At 39.4% G+C, this 16,200-nt stretch overlaps 1 protein-coding gene across 1 annotated transcript in view; it reads left to right on the forward strand.

Annotated features, from left to right (window-relative positions):
- Positions 1-8,021, forward strand: part of NLN (neurolysin) — an 84,283-nt gene extending 76,262 nt beyond the window's left edge. Inside the window, exons 11-13 of the mRNA XM_063454075.1 lie at positions 2,607-2,735; positions 4,483-4,619; positions 6,836-8,021. Of these exons, the coding sequence (XP_063310145.1) occupies positions 2,607-2,735; positions 4,483-4,619; positions 6,836-6,967 (398 nt within the window). The 3' untranslated portion in view covers positions 6,968-8,021. The remainder of the gene's footprint in view (positions 1-2,606; positions 2,736-4,482; positions 4,620-6,835) is intronic.
- The last annotated feature ends 8,179 nt before the right edge of the window (positions 8,022-16,200 follow it).

A 16,200-nucleotide genomic window follows, 5' to 3' on the forward strand; every position in this document is an offset into this window, starting at 1 on the left:
GCCATTATAAAATTCAAGATATCCCTAAAATTCGATAATGGTTGGGATCACTCTTGATCACTCTTGATCTTGTTCCACCCCAGGTGGTGCCATGCTGTTTTGTTGGCATCAGGTAAAGTGATATATTTGGAACAATCACCATAGATTTCAAGAATATTATTGCAGTTTACCTAATTTCCAAGGATGTTCTGTTTACAGATACAATTTCCCAGGTTAATAGATGCATGTCCGAGTTTAAACACACAGTAACATAGAATGTGACATAGAAAGATAGAATGTGACGGCAGATAAGAACCATTCGGTCCATCTAGTCTGCCCAATTTTCTAAATACTTTCATTAGTCTCTGGCCTTATCTTATAGTTAGGATAGCCTTATGCCTATCCCACGCATGCTTAAACTCCTTTACTGTGTTAACCTCTACCACTTCAGCTGGAAGGCTATTCCATGCATCCACTACCCTCTCAGTAAAGTAATACTTCCTGATATTATGTTTAAACCTTTGCCCCTCTAATTTAAGACTGTCCTCTTGTTGTAGTAGTTTTTTTTCTTTTAAATATAGTCTCCTCCTTTACTGTGTTGACTCCCTTTATGTATTTAAATGTTTCTATCATATCCCCCCTGTCTCGTCTTTCCTCCAAGCTATACATGTTAAGATCCTGTAACCTTTCCTGGTAAGTTTTATCCTGCAATTCATGAACCAGTTTAGTAGCCCTTCTCTGAACTCTCTCTAAGGTATCAATATCCTTCTGAAGATACGGTCTCCAGTACTGCGTACAATACTCCAAGTGAGGTCTCAACAGTGTTCTGTACAATGGCATGAGCACTTCCCTCTTTCTACTGCTAATACCTCTCCCTATACAACCAAGCATTCTGCTAGCATTTCCTGCTGCTCTGTTACATTGTCTGCCTACCTTTAAGTCATCAGAAATAATCACCCCTAAATCTCGATCCTCAGACGGTGAGGTTAGGACTCTATCAAATATTCTGTACTCTGCCCTTGGGTTTTTAAGTCCAAGATGCATTATCTTGCACTTATCCACATTAAATGTCAGTTGCCACAACTCTGACCATTTTTCTAGTTTACCTAAATCATTAGCCATTTGGCTTATCCCTCCTGGAACATCAACCCTGTTACATATCTTAGTATCATCAGCAAAAATACATACCTTACCATCAAGACCTTCTGCAATATCTCTAATAGAAATATGGGTAGAATGGGTCCAAGTACAGATCCCTGAGGTACCCCACTGGTGACAAGCCCAAGCTTCGAATATACTCCATTGACTACAACCCTCTGTTGCCTGTCACTCAGCCACTGCCTCACCCATTCAACAATATTGGAATCCAAACTTAAAGATTGCAGTTTATTGATAAGCCTTCTATGTGCAACAGTGTCAAAAGCCTTACTGAAATCTAGGTAAGCAATGTCTACTGCACCACCCTGAGCTATAATTTTAGTAACCCAATCAAAAAAATCAATAAGATTAGTTTGGCATGATCTCCCTGAAGTAAATCCATGTTGTCTCTGATCTTGAAATCCATGTGTTTTTAGATGTTCAACAATCCTATCCTTTAACATGGTTTCCATCACTTTCCCCACTACTGAAGTAAGGCTTACTGGCCTATAGTTGCCCGACTCCTCCCTATTACCTTTCTTGTGAATGGGCACAACATTCGCCAACTTCCAATCTTCTGGGACTACTCCTGTTATCAATGATTGGTTAAATAAATCTGTTAATGGTTTTGCTAGTACACCACTAGGCTCTTTTAATAGCTTTGGGTGTATTCCATCAGGTCCCATTGACTTATTTGTCTTTACTTTTGACAGTTGAAATAGAACCTCTTCCTCTGTAAACTCACGTGTAATAAATAACTCCTTTATCCTTTTTCTTAACTGAGGTCCCTCTCCTTCATTTTCATCTGTAAATACAGTAGGAGTATATGTAGGTGCCACACTAAACTACTGAATTATCTACTTCATGCTCCAAATTAAAATGAATGTATCTTCCAAAAATGATCTGCATCTTTGGGTGCAGCTAACCGCCCCCTCTCCCGCCCCTCATGCACAAATAATACAAATAACATCCACAATTAATATTGTGGGGCCTGTGGTATGAGACTGTGTAATTTGATGGGAGGGCACATTGATAAATGCAATGCATAGAGGAAGTGTAATACCCTGTAAAGTGACTCACGTGGATTTTTACTAAAGTGAGAATTGAAAGTGACGTTTAAACAAATTTCAAGACAAAGTAGCCAAACTGAGGAATAGTTTACTTAGACAATGTCTCCAGTTTGGCTATTTTGACTTTGAATTTGACATTCACTTGAAATTCTCACTTTAGTGAATAAGTCTATAAGTCCTTTTCGGCAGGACAGGTGCACTTCAGACATCCAGAATTTTGCCCTTGAATATGTTATTTTGGTTTATTTGTCGGTTTTTTTGTGTGTTTTTTTTTTAAACTGTGCATGAAGGTGAATTTCATATTATATTTTTTGCCAATATATACTGTAGCCCTTCATGTATAGTGGATTGCTCTGCCCTCCTGCAATTTTATGAAAAGTAACTTTGTGATTTTTATTTCCCCCATTTTATACCCTTCAGGTCTTCTCACTCTTCGTCAGATTGTCTTGAGTAAACTTGATCAGTCACTGCACACACAGTCTACAGCTGACACTGCCAGTGAATATGCCAAGTACACTGAGGAGATACTAGGGATATCTGCCACTCCAGGTACAATCCAATACTGTGATTGTGACAAAACCAACAAGTCCTCTGTCATTAAAAGGCTAAAGGGACGCTAAAGTCACCAGAACCACTGGAGCTTAATGTAGTGGTTCTGATGTCAATAGTCTGTCCCTGCAGCCTTCAAAGAAAAAGCAGTGTTTACACTGATGGCTAGTTATACCTCTACTAGCAGTCACTCAGTCACTAGAGGTGCTTCCTGTGTCAGAGCTGCACAGTGCACGTGGAGACGCTGAACGTTTCCCATAGAGATGCATTGATTCAAAGCAGCTGTATGAAGAAATGCTGATTGGTGCAGTGGGAAAGCATTGGAGTTGCTACAATCCTCAAGATTGATTATCTTAACAATGAAGGCGAGACCGTTACAGCTAGGGAGAAAAATGTTCCTCAATACACTGCACAGTTCGGGTATCCTAGGGCGCACAATATTTCATGGCACAGAAATTCTGTTTATGGAAATTGCTGGTTACTTTGTGTCTTTTAAAGAGACTGCTTGTGTGAATAAAGAGTATATAAAAATCTACAGCTTGTGTAACCTGTAGCTGTAACATGTTATCTGCCATTAATGTTTTTCTAGCATTTTAAACTAGCAGAGAGCACAGTCATTGACGGGGCCTGTCTGCTAATCTCCAAGTAGCACTCATTTACTTCGTAGTGACAGCTCAGTAAATTCCTGGATCACCAGCTGCCCCCAACTTTGCTGTAGAACCGAGGAAGGAATCACAGAACGTATCCTGACATCTCAAGTAGGGGTTCAGCTGGTTAAGAACCTCACATGTATTGAACTCACCAGGGTTCCGAAAGACTGATGAATAAAACAGTTTATCTGGCAAGTCAGGGAATGCTGAATACCTGGAGGGATATTGTATGGGAAAATAAATATATCCTTATATGTCTACAGATCGTCTCAATCCTATGTAAACCGATATCTGTGTGTGCAATTTTCATGGTTGCTTTTTGCAGATAATAAAAATTGGCAATCCAGTCTTTTACTCTAATTCTATGCCATATATAGTAAAAAAAAAAAACACCAATATGAAGTCTTCACTTGGTCAGTCCCATTACGCCCTAATTATGTGTAGAGTACTGCACTCCAGGCTTTGTGGGGTACTCCATATGGTATGTTTTTTGGGTCAGAGAGTCTGCACAGAGCTGTTATCTCTAGTGGTATGGCAGCAGATGTAGCTAGAGTTTTTACTGTATACGTTTGATACAAAATATAGATTAAATGTAGACCCAAACTGAAGATAACATAGTGAATAACAGGTGTCCTTGACAGTACTATTATAACACAAAATTAGCCAGGTTATGCTAAAGGAAGGGGAAAAAAAAGCTAGACAGTTTAGTAAAAAAGATATCTATATGTGAAATGAATAGCTATAAGTATGACATGTGCCAAAAAGTAGTGGAAATATGTACTTTTTTTTTTATATACAACCATTTTTTCTTACACACATACACATACACTGACAGACATACTGACACACAGAGGCATACAGTGAGGGGAAAAAGTATTTGATCCCCTGCTGATTTTAAATGTTTGCCCACTGACAAAGAAATGAACAGTCTATAATTTTAATGGTAGGTGTATTTTAACAGTGAGAGACAGAATAATTTAATTAAAAAAAATAAAATCCAGAATAACACATGTCAAAGTTATAAATTAATTTGCATATCAATGAGTGAAATAAGTATTTGATCCCTTCAACTTTTTTTTTTTGTGTTCCATTTGTAGGTACAAATATGCCCGCGACTTTTGGTCATCTGGCTGGCGGCTATGATGGACAGTATTACGGCTACTTATGGAGTGAGGTTTTCTCCATGGATATCTTTTACAGCTGTTTTAAACAGCAAGGAATAATGAATCCAGAGGTGAGGAATAATATGATTCGTGTCTATTCAAACGTTAACCCTGATATTTTTTTATGCATTATATAGATAGTGCATGAAAGAAAATATTGTCAAAAATTGTAATAAATCTAAAATAAAAAGTTACATACCTGAGAACGGTCTAGTGGATTTGTCTGCAGCTGCAAGCAAATGCCTCACTCATCAGAATGAGATGCTTTAACCAAGAACCTATCATTCTGATGTATGATAACAGATCTTATCCCACAATTCTCTGTCCAGCAGGGGATTGCAGGATAAGTAGTTTAGCACCAAAGAGCACTGCAGATCATCCTATATCACGATTTAAACTGATCTTTAAACTTAAAGGGACTCTATAGTCTCCTGAACTACAGCTTATTATATTTGTTCTGGTGAGTATAATCATTCCCTTCAGGCTTTATGCAGTAAACACTGTCTTTTCTGGGAAAAATGCATTGTTTACATTACATCTTAGTGATAACTCCTCTGGTCACTCCTCAGGTGCTTTCTGGGGCAGTGCTGCTCACTGTGCAGCACTGCCATTCAGTGTCTCCACCCTCTGCATGGAGATACTAAACTTTCCTCATAGAGATGTATTGGTTCAATGCATCTCTATGAAGAGATGCTTATTGGACAGGGCTGCGTTTGGCTTGTGCTGGCTCTGTTCCTGATCTGCCTCCTTGAGAGTTTCAGCCAATCCTATGGGAAAGTTTTGTGATTGGGTCAGAGAATTACCTTTGATTACGTCAGCCAAGCAGGAAGATCAGGAGCAGAGGCAGCTGCTGCAGACTTGAATACAAGTAAGATTTTACTATATTTATTGAAGCAAGGAGGGGACCAGGGGGGCTAGATGGTGGTTTTAAAACTATAGGGACAGGAATACATGTTTGTGTCCCTGACCCTATAGTGTTCCTTTAAAGCAACCATAGTACAGCTGCTATTTGTTTATACACAGCCTGGGTCAATGTTTAGTGAACTGGCCGGAAACCATGCACACACAATCCATGACTCAACTCTCTCTCTCTTCCCTATGCACAGGCTGCTCCCTCATACACAAATTGGGACATAACTGCTAATGTTCATAAAGTATCATTTTCATACCAAACACCCAGACTAAATTGTAAAAGTACAGATATTTCTCCATCCAAAATATCAGCACAATCTTATAGTAGATGCAATCCTGCGGCTACAATACAGTCCCTATGGGAGTAAACAAAGCACGTAACTGTGGGTTTGTCCTCTGTTTCTGACCTAGCTGGTATAAGCCCTGGTGAGTTGTCTTTATAAAATCACTGCCGCTGGGCTCTGAGCCACTCAGCTGAATTTGAAGATTCCCAGCTTGGTGATTTTTGCTGCTTGGCTATTTTGGTCTAAAATGATTGGCTTTGTTACTAACTCAGTTTATTTCTAAATGGTGGAAGTTGTCCTCGACCTTCAGACCGCCATCTTAATTTCAAGATATAAACAATGTTAATGTGACAATCACCTCTTTCTGGTAAGCATGGTTAAAATACAGTTAGGGGCTTTGATGCAGAATATTTGAATTTAAAGTATTGTGCATATATAATGCTGAACAGTTTTGTCTAAGGATTATATAGAACAAGTCCTTGAGGGCTATCTCAACTGTATAAAAATACCACTTCTTCCAGACAAATCTAAACATGGCTGGTATAACTCAGCCAAACCTGGTCTTCCCGTGGCCTTTTGTGGGAAAATAACATGTGCATGCACGGCAGAATAAGGTCTTGTGCGTTCACGAATTCCCTTCAGCAAAGCACTTTGGTAACTTGCACGTGCAATTAGTTATTTATACTTTTTTTTTTTTTTTTAATTTTTTTTATTGAAGTCGCAGCTTGCTGCTGCTGTGTGATATATTTGTGGGTATATGTGTTGCACCAAAAACTTTAACATAGGAAACAAAAATATTTTTATTGTAGTGTCACTTTAAATCACGGGTACTTTTAATGCATATTCTTTCTCAGATTGGAACACCAGGAAAAGTAATCATTTCACATGGTCCGTGTTCGTCAAGCCCCTTTTGTAGTGGGGAAATTTGAATGATACTTGTTGAGTAAGAGAGTGTGACCAAATGTTGGCCAAAAACAACACTGAACCCAAGCTGATCAATTTATCTGGTTGTTTTTTCCCCCTGCTCAGCAGGATTGAAGTTTTGTCTACAAACTAAGCCTTGTAACTGAACAATGATTATTTCTCCCTAGGTTGGAATGAAATACAGAAACCTTATCCTGAAGCCTGGTGGGTCAAAGGATGGCATGGCATTGCTTCAGAAATTCTTGGGCCGTGAGCCAAACCAAAAAGCCTTTCTTTTAAGTAAAGGATTGAATCCATAAATATTGTTGTACTGTTTACAATTTAATAGCAATGTACCGTTTGCACTTAAATCCGTTTTTCAACATTGAGACATTTGACATTAAGACTCATCAAATAAAAGGGCTTTTTTAACTGAAAAAAAAAATCACAAACCTAGAATAGCATAAATCAGCTCAGTGGCCAAAATGTGTTTTTGTTTTTTATTATTTAATGATAACTGATTATTTAAATTAATCATGTTCTTAATTGAATATGTTTGGCTTATGACTCTTTTGATATAAAAAAAAAACCCTCAAACAGAAATTAATTTGGTTTATTTTTTTCCCCTGCTTCTGTATTTATTGGATATCTTAATCTGGTCATATTGCAAAGCATCCTGTCTTTGGTTGCAGTAGATGGATAGAAAATCATGGGCATTGTAGTTCTGCAAATGGGTGGGGTGGGCTAGAAATACCTTCTCTAGATTGACATGGCTCTCTTTAGATTCTGTGTACCTTTTCTCTCTTAGCTGCTTGTTTCCAATAATTTAAATAATTGGAGGTATAAACGTTCTAATGATAATTACTATCCCTGGCAGACAAGAGTGATACAGTTGTATATTGCATCTGAATATGCCTGTGACATATGGGTTGGCTAATGAGAAAAAGGCAATTAATCTGGAAATTTAATAATATTCTAGTAAGATGTCATAAGTAAATGTAAAACGACTTCTCTTTTCAATGATTAGAAATTTCAGAGAAATCCCATCCCCAATTATTCTATATTCATTAAACTCTTTTATGTGCACTGGCACAATTAAACTAAAGAGTGGGTTAGAGCGGTGGTAAATGCAGTTACTGTGTATTGAATGGCATGTTTATGCCTTTTCTTAAGGCTGTTGTGATGTTGAAATAAATGAAACATTTTTAATTAGCTTTTTGTTATATCCACCCCTCAGAAGTGGCCATTCTCTCCAGTCATTGAGTTAGGGTTCCATTAACCTAGTTTTTGTAACGGTAACTTGCTCTTTGAATTTCACCAAATTACTTGAGATCACATTGCACTTTTTCCAAAAGATCCTTTGCCAATATTTTTTTTTTTTTATCTTCAAATATGATGGAAGCATTTTGCTGCTGTTCACTGTGCACTTGTTGTCCATTAAAGGACCACTATAGTGCCAGGAAAACATACTCGTTTTCCTGGCACTATAGTGCCCTGAGGGTGCCCCCACCCTCAGGGTCCCCCTCCCGCCTGGCTCTGGAAAGGGGAAAAGGGGTAAAACTTACCTTTTTCCAGTGCTGGGCGGGGAGCTCTCTGCCTCCGATCCTCCTCTGTTCCGCCCCGTCGGCTGAATGCGCACGCGCGGCAAGAGCTGCGCGCGCATTCAGCCGGTCGCATAGGAAAGCATTATTAATGCTTTCGTATGGACGCTTGCGTGCTCTCACTGTGATTTTCACAGTGAGAATCACGCAGGCGCCTCTAGCGGCTGTCAATGAGACAGCCACTAGAGGATTTGGGGGAAGGCTTAACCCATTGATAAACATAGCAGTTTCTCTGAAACTGCCATGTTTATAAAAAAAATGGGTTAACCCTAGCTGGACCTGGCACCCAGACCACTTCATTAAGCTGAAGTCGTCTGGGTGCCTAGAGTGGTCCTTTAAGTTGTTTAGTAATAACCATATCGTTGATCATACCTGGCTCCAACAAAATGAAACCTGTTTAACACAGGCTTCATTTTGTTGGAGCCTAACTATTATTTTTTTTCTACTTAAGACACGCAATCAATTCTATAAATTAGAAATGTTGTATATTGGGGAGGAAAAGTTCCACACAGCTGTGACAATGTATATACATATATTTAGAAGGGTAAACGATGTCTAGAACTCAAGTTTTGGACTTTGCAGGGTCATATTGCTCTGGAAAAGTGTTGGCAAGTGTCTGAGATTGGGTGCTCACTTACCAACTGGCACTTAGTTGCATTTCAGATCATTTATCTTGATTCCTAGATTTTCTTATTCATTTATTTATAAGGTTTAAAAGAAGAGAATAATTTGAGAGTTCTCATATATAAAATATGTCCTGTGATGAACCAACTATACAGTGTATTTAGTATTTGTTATGAAATATAAAGAAGCAGGCATTTTAAATGGTGTACGATTTAATAGTTTCTGCAAGAAGCTTTGTACAAGAACATTAAAATAAAGTGTCACCTCTCATCCCTTCAATTAGCCTTACATTTAATGTATAGATTTTATTTTATTTTTTTAAAAGGAAAAATTGACCCTCACCTGTCGATTCATTTTAAGCCAATGGCATATTATTAATGCCAATAATGGATTGACAAGTGAAGAGCTGAATAACCCTCCTCCAGGCTGTTCTCTTGGTCTCCTTCACAGCGCAGTTTGGCTATACATTGTAGTTGTTGTGATTATTCCCTAGCAAGCACAGGATTACCAACAGTTCACACTTCGCCAGTGAAAATAGAAAATGTATTCCATACTTATCGATATATTTTCTTTTCAAACAATAAGGGACTCCATCCCCTACATCCTCATTCTTGGTCCAAATCCACAAACAAAGTAAGGGCAGATGTGGAATGCTGCCATGTCCTATAACCAGGAAAAGAAAATATATCGGTAAGTATGGAATACATTTTCTATTTTGCCAGATATATCCATGGCAGCACTTTACATGGGTAATACCCAAGCTAAAGACATAAAGAAGGGAGAGAAAAGACACCATACTATAAATTATGATGAAAAAGCAATAAAAGATTTATTATCCATTATAATGCCGCTAAAAGAACGCTTCTAACAAACAGCAGATCAGACTACATCCAAAAAAAACACAGGAAATTAGAAGACCACAATGCAGTAAAAGTGCTCTCTCTGCCTGTACTGTAATTCAGGTACCATTAGAAGCCGAAAAAGATCTCTTTAAATATCCATATGAGAGTTTGAGAAGCCAGAAGAATGTGAGCTCTAGACCTTGCTCCAGCGTGATTTCCACCGCCGGAGGGAGGCCGCAATAGGCCAGACCTTCCGACCGGAAATATGCAAGACAAGGAAGAGAGTCAGAATGCACGTGCCAGTATCGGTCTGCATTCCATTGTTGATATGAAGGCTGCAATAGGCTAAAGCATCCAGGACCAAATAGGGAATACCAGAAGAGCATTTGATCACACGCACACAATTTGGCGTGTGTTTTAAATACGTTCCACCGCCGGAGACTGAGGCCGTAGGATATGGAGTCTCTTTTATTGTTTGATTAGAAGGCGTTTGTCCAATTTAGGAGTGGGGGGAGCTATACCCATTTGCAGTGCTGCTGTTTACATGCTGGAGAAGAAGGAGATGTTTATTAACTACTGAAGGAATGCAACATATTGCTCACCTTTATGATAGATTTTCTATATTAATTGCTGTAAGTGAACCTTTAGACTTGTTCTTCCCCAGTGTATATATTTGTTAACAGTTCTGCTAGCACAGTGTATAGAGGAAACCAAATATTTCAAACGAGATTTGTTGCTCATTAGTTCAGCACTTGCAACATAGCATTTGCTTGGTACTTGATCAATATGAAGGCTTAATAAGAACCTATTGTTCAAAGCTATTGATATGCATTAATGGGGACCAACTTCCAATTTTACTTTTTTTATCTTTAATTTAGGGACTGTTTACTTCAAACAATACTTTATTTCTAGAAGGAAATGTGCCAAAATATCTTGTGTAGATACAGTTTTGTATTCCTAACACTAAAATGTTCCTATCATTTTTTAAATATTCGTCTTTCAGTGATATACTTAGAAATAACTTGTAACTAACAAAAACTGACCTATTAATAGTAAACAGATGGGGGGCGGGGCCGAACCGCAGAGCTGAGCGGCAGCAATTTTTAACGGCTCCTGCGAGCAGAATTTTAAAAAGCATGATACCCATACTGAAACGGCACCCAAACGCTAGCTAAGAGCCACCAAGCGATGGGGGACGTCGGGACACACAAAACGGTACATTCCAAGCGACAACCGACCCGACGACCGCCGTTCACACTGGTGAGGCCTACTGGCATGGCGGAAGCAGGAGAGGCAGCCGCTCTCCTGCTGTCAGGATCAGAGGGGAGACAGACTCAGAGCCCACGCTCCCCCCCCTTTGGACTGGCGGGGGATATCCCGGTCCTACCCCCCAAGCTTAACCGGTCACACAAGACCCAAGCGACAGGACTACAGAGTCCGGAGGCTGCATACGAGGGCGGCAAAATGGCGGCGGCCCACGCACCACTGCCACATATCTGATCAGAAAGGAAACTGAGTGCCGGTATGACCTTATATTCCAGGCACTATGGAGAAAGCTGGAAACCCTCCTGCGGTCCCCGCAAGCGGAAGCCTCACCTGGTGTTATACTACAGAGGCCAAAACGAAGGAGCACTGAGATGGATGGGACACCCCTTACCCTCAAAATGGCCACTCATAAGAAAGGGCCTGGCCCAACTGCACCCGAAAGGAGCAAAGCTGCGACCAAACCCAGACCGCACAGAGCCCGCAAAGCTAAGCGGACCCCCAAGAATCCACACCAAAGGCAACCTCGCCGAAAAGCTGTAGTCCAACACGGACTCAAGAGGAGCAAAGCTCGCCCAGACGGACCGAGGGGAGGGCGGATGGCCAAGCCCACATCAGCAAAAACCATTACACTGCCACATCGAGCCGGCAACAGCAAGCGACCGCACCGACTTGCGCAATCCACTGCCGGGACCTCAAGACACTCACCAGGCGAACCTGTGACCCTCACCGCCACTCCACTCCTCTGCACACTCGGAACGCGGAACGAGAGCCTCCAGCGCAGGGCGCAGGCTTGTGCTCTGCCCACACGAGGCATCGGCTGAACGGTAACGCGAGAGGGGGACTCTCCCTAGGGTAAATGTGCAGCCAGATACCCACACCTGATTGCACGCTAGCCTGCTTGACTGTGCAGCTTCCCCATAGGAGACTCACATAGGCTGGCAGGTCTGCCATTTTTCGCTGACCACCCAAACCCCTTGATAAGCATTTCACACCATCCGTCTTAGCTAAAGGCCCATACCGACCCACTTCTGTCGAGTAGATGACCCTCCGAACGGACCCTCTTTACTTTCCTAACCTGGTATTACCCATGCTATGACTTCCACGGATGGACTCTGAGCCACCTCAGTGGGGTATTGGCTAGCCTTCCGGGACCAGCATCATGCCACTACTCCAACTGTGACTGTGGGGTGAACATCTATGTTTTATAGTTATGTTTCTAGCTGCTTATATATTCTTAAGACACATACCCTAGCTGACAGCTATTACATGCATTATTCCAGCATTGATTGTTTTTCATAGTTCAGCCTTGAAATGCATAAACGCTTATGTCTCGAATCACCTAATCGCCACTAACTAACCAGACACGGCAGATTATTGTTAAACTCCACAGGGAGCTCCTGGTAAATCAACTTACGTGAATTAATCAGGGATAGGAACACCCCGCTTCAGATTTAACTTCCAGCGGAGTCTTAAGCTAAGTTGCTCGATATGTAACCTGTCCGCTTCATTTAGAATAAGAATAATTTAAGATTTTTCTGCCTAGCATCTGACACAGCATATTAACCCACTATGTAAAAACCAAAACGTTGTTTCTTTGTTGTGTCTTGCAATCTCACTAAGCAAAGTTCATTATTACTGTTTATCTCCTTACTTAAAAAAAAAAATTTGTGTGCAAGATCTCATGTCTACTCCTATGTACAAATGTGCCTAACGTGCTAGAGGATTGCCTTTGGGGTACCTCATTAGCAACTGTTATCACTGTGCGCACTTCAAAAATAAAGAATAAAAAAAAATAGTAAACAGATATGTGAAATTTTAATAAACAGCAGGGGTGCAGGTAGATCGGTACTACATGTAATGAAATGATGTATATTTACTATATAGGTTGAATATTTTTACAGGCATTGTGTAATTTGCTTTTTTGTACTCTGAGCTGACAGCATGGCTGATTTTAGAGAATTTTTCCACTTAGTCTGTTTTGACCTTAAGTTTGAAATTCACCCTGAACTCTGTTTAGTGAAAACTCTGTATGCGTCTTATTCACATCAAATAGTAAATTGAAAACTGAATTGCAAAAAAATAGTTTTTTATGAAAACCTTCAAATCTGCGACTGGACAGTGTCTTTGCCAGCTGATGTTATTTGTAGTCATTTTTTGTAGTCAAAATTTAGCGACAAGGTTGCAAACCAGTTAGTATTTAGTAGCCGATACTAGCTACCAGGTGTCGTAAATAGCGACAGCTATTTATCAACAAGGTGGAAAATGAGCCCTAAATAGTGGCCTGATTCCCCACACATTATTCCTTCAGCCTAGACATTCTGTCTAGAAACATGCCCATTAGGCGTCACTTTAGATTTGCGGTCCACTTCATACGTATATTTGGCTTGTGATATGACCTGTTGACCTTATTGTATCCACAGATGCATAGTTTAATTAATTTTTTCGAAAACTGGTATTGTAAATTGAACATGTACACCATTCCAGCCTCACCATGCAGTTTGACAGAAATTGGTCTCTAAATGATGCCCATTAAGGATGAAAGGCAGTGTTAGGCATTAGGTCTTCAGCACTGCTCTGCTATGTTCGTAATGGATAAAAGTGCAGATAAAGAACCATTTCAGTCCAAAACCATAGCTGTAGTCGACGCTGACTGGGATGGAGTAGATGTGATAGAATAGATTATATGGGTTTCCCTCTAGTTAGTCTATGTGACTGCTTTATAGAATCATAAATTAAAGCATAAACATCAGCAGCAAACTGTATAGTACAGAAGAAATAAAAAGGTCGATAAACTATTTTTACATTGGATACCATACCATAAAGCAGTTTTGTTTTGGTTTTTATATGCCAAGCCTGGAGCTATGTTCCTGTTTGGTTGTTTCCCCACCATGAACACCAATGTCCTGGGAGTCAACCATTAGGAGTGAGTGGTTCTCTATCCAGCAGTTATTGTCCTAATTATATATGGATACACTCACAAATGTGTTGCTGTGCTTAGTCTATTGATTTAATCCTATTTTACCAAGGATGTAATAAATTCACATTCCAGGCTTCTTGTTGGGCAGATTTTCATCACTGTAATGTGTTTTCTGTTTAGCGTGTTGTTTTTAGTTAGGACATTGTGCGCACCAAGGCTTCTCAGAGGATACACTTTATATAATCATTTTAGAGGTCACAGTGCTTCAAGCAGAGTTCTCTTCATCGCGTATGAATATTGAATTATAAATCCAAAGTCTCTAAGGAGCAGCTGGCACTCAAACACGACTGTTTAACTTGAAAGTTCTTCACGCTAGCCAAACCAGATCTGTTACACCTTGGACTTCACATGGAACAACTGCAAGAGTAGATTTCACGTGATTAAATATAGTTAGAGGTAAAATTAGTTATTGGTGTGTTAGGTTCTTTTGGGGAGGGGGGGTCTTAACTCTTGTTAAACTATAAGAAAACTTCAACAGGAAAAATGGAATTTGAGATCTATCAAATGAATAATAAAAGTTTTTAAAGGCCACAATGTTTAATTATATTTATTTCTACATTCATTGTATAGTAAGAATGCTGTGAGATTTTTGTTCTATCCTGGGATTATTGAATTCTAAAATGATGTCACAAGGTTACCTATTTTAATATGAGCTCTTATTAGAAGTTATTACTTTTAAGCTATTAGATCTCTGCCTTCTTATTGACAATGGAGAGTAAAGAGCTGGAGGTGGGACCAGGGGTTACAGCTGCTTTGGGAAGCAGAATGGAGTCATGTCATTGATGGAGCTTATTGTACAAGTGGTCATAAATCGGGAAAGAAGAAAGGTAGGTGGTAGGTACAACTAGAGTTGACTATTGTGCTTAAACACCATTTAGACTGTTTTCTCTCAGTATTTCAAAATGGTTTATTTTGGGGGATCCATCTCTCAAATATCCTGCTGAAATATATCCTACTGATTTGTTTATTTTCTTGTTGACGATGGTTTCATACATGTGAACAGTTGAGGTATTGCAAGCCATATGTCGATCATTCATAAATTGTGAGAGTAGCTTTAAAATGGAAGAGTGGGGAAGTCAATGTGTAGCACAGAGCGAGTTGGACACATTGTTGGCATTAGTCACATGTTGGATTCTTTCTGTAAAGTAGGAAAACAAAAATGGGAAAGCTATGTATTGAATCCCGTCGTCCCTGATCCACAAACTGTTGGATTAGAGACTTGGGTAAAGGGTCTGGGTGGTGGTACCAGTTCCACCTAAATGTGGGCTTGAACCCCGATATTTACATAAGAATTGCAGAGAGATGTATAGATTGGATAGCTCCCCTTTAAAAAGAAAAAAGGGGGAAAGCTCCCAATCAACCTGGTGTTTAAAAAAGAACACTAATTAATGCAGACATATACCTTTAAATATGTCCAAAAAGGGGGAAAAAGGTATCTATGGGGAAAAGCATATAAGTATTGGAAACACTAGATAGACATGTATCCTAACATAAACAGTGATACACTGTAACTTTATTAACCCTTTAAGTCCGGAGGGCGTACTATTACGTCCTTTTAAAAGCGTCTCTAAACGCCGCCGGACGTAATAGTACGCCCTCCGGTTTTTAGTAACTTACCCGGTCGCTGGCGGTCCCACGCCGGCGATCGCGGTTCGGGGGACTCCCAGGGAGCCTCCCCGCGGCACATCTTCCTCCTCCGGTGCCTCCCGGTCATGTGAGAGTGAGGTCCTTGCGAGGACCTCACAATCACATGGCCGGTATAGCTGCCTGCTGCATTGCCAGCAGGGGGACCAACTGTAATGACAGTTGGTCCCCCTGCTGGCTGAAAATAAAATAATAAAATGTTAAAACAGTGTAAAAAAAAAAAATTATATACTTAGATCATATATATATATTATATATATATGATCTAAGTATATATATACACATATACACACATACACATACACCGTCTAGGTGTATTTTAATATTAATATATATATAATTATATATATATATTAATATCAAATTACACGTAGACTGATACTGATTAAATATATATATAATTATTGTTATATATATATTTATAAATAATATAAAAAAAATATGTAAATACGTAAAAAAATTAAATAAAAAAAATAATTAAAAATAAAATATTAAAAAATATATAGATGTGTTTTATTTCGTTCTAACTATATTCTGATATTAATATATATATATTTATATCAAAATACACTTATAACGAAATAATATATATATCTATA

Source organism: Pelobates fuscus, chromosome 5 (genome assembly GCF_036172605.1).
Source record: "Pelobates fuscus isolate aPelFus1 chromosome 5, aPelFus1.pri, whole genome shotgun sequence".
NCBI classification, from domain to species: Eukaryota; Metazoa; Chordata; class Amphibia; order Anura; family Pelobatidae; genus Pelobates; species Pelobates fuscus.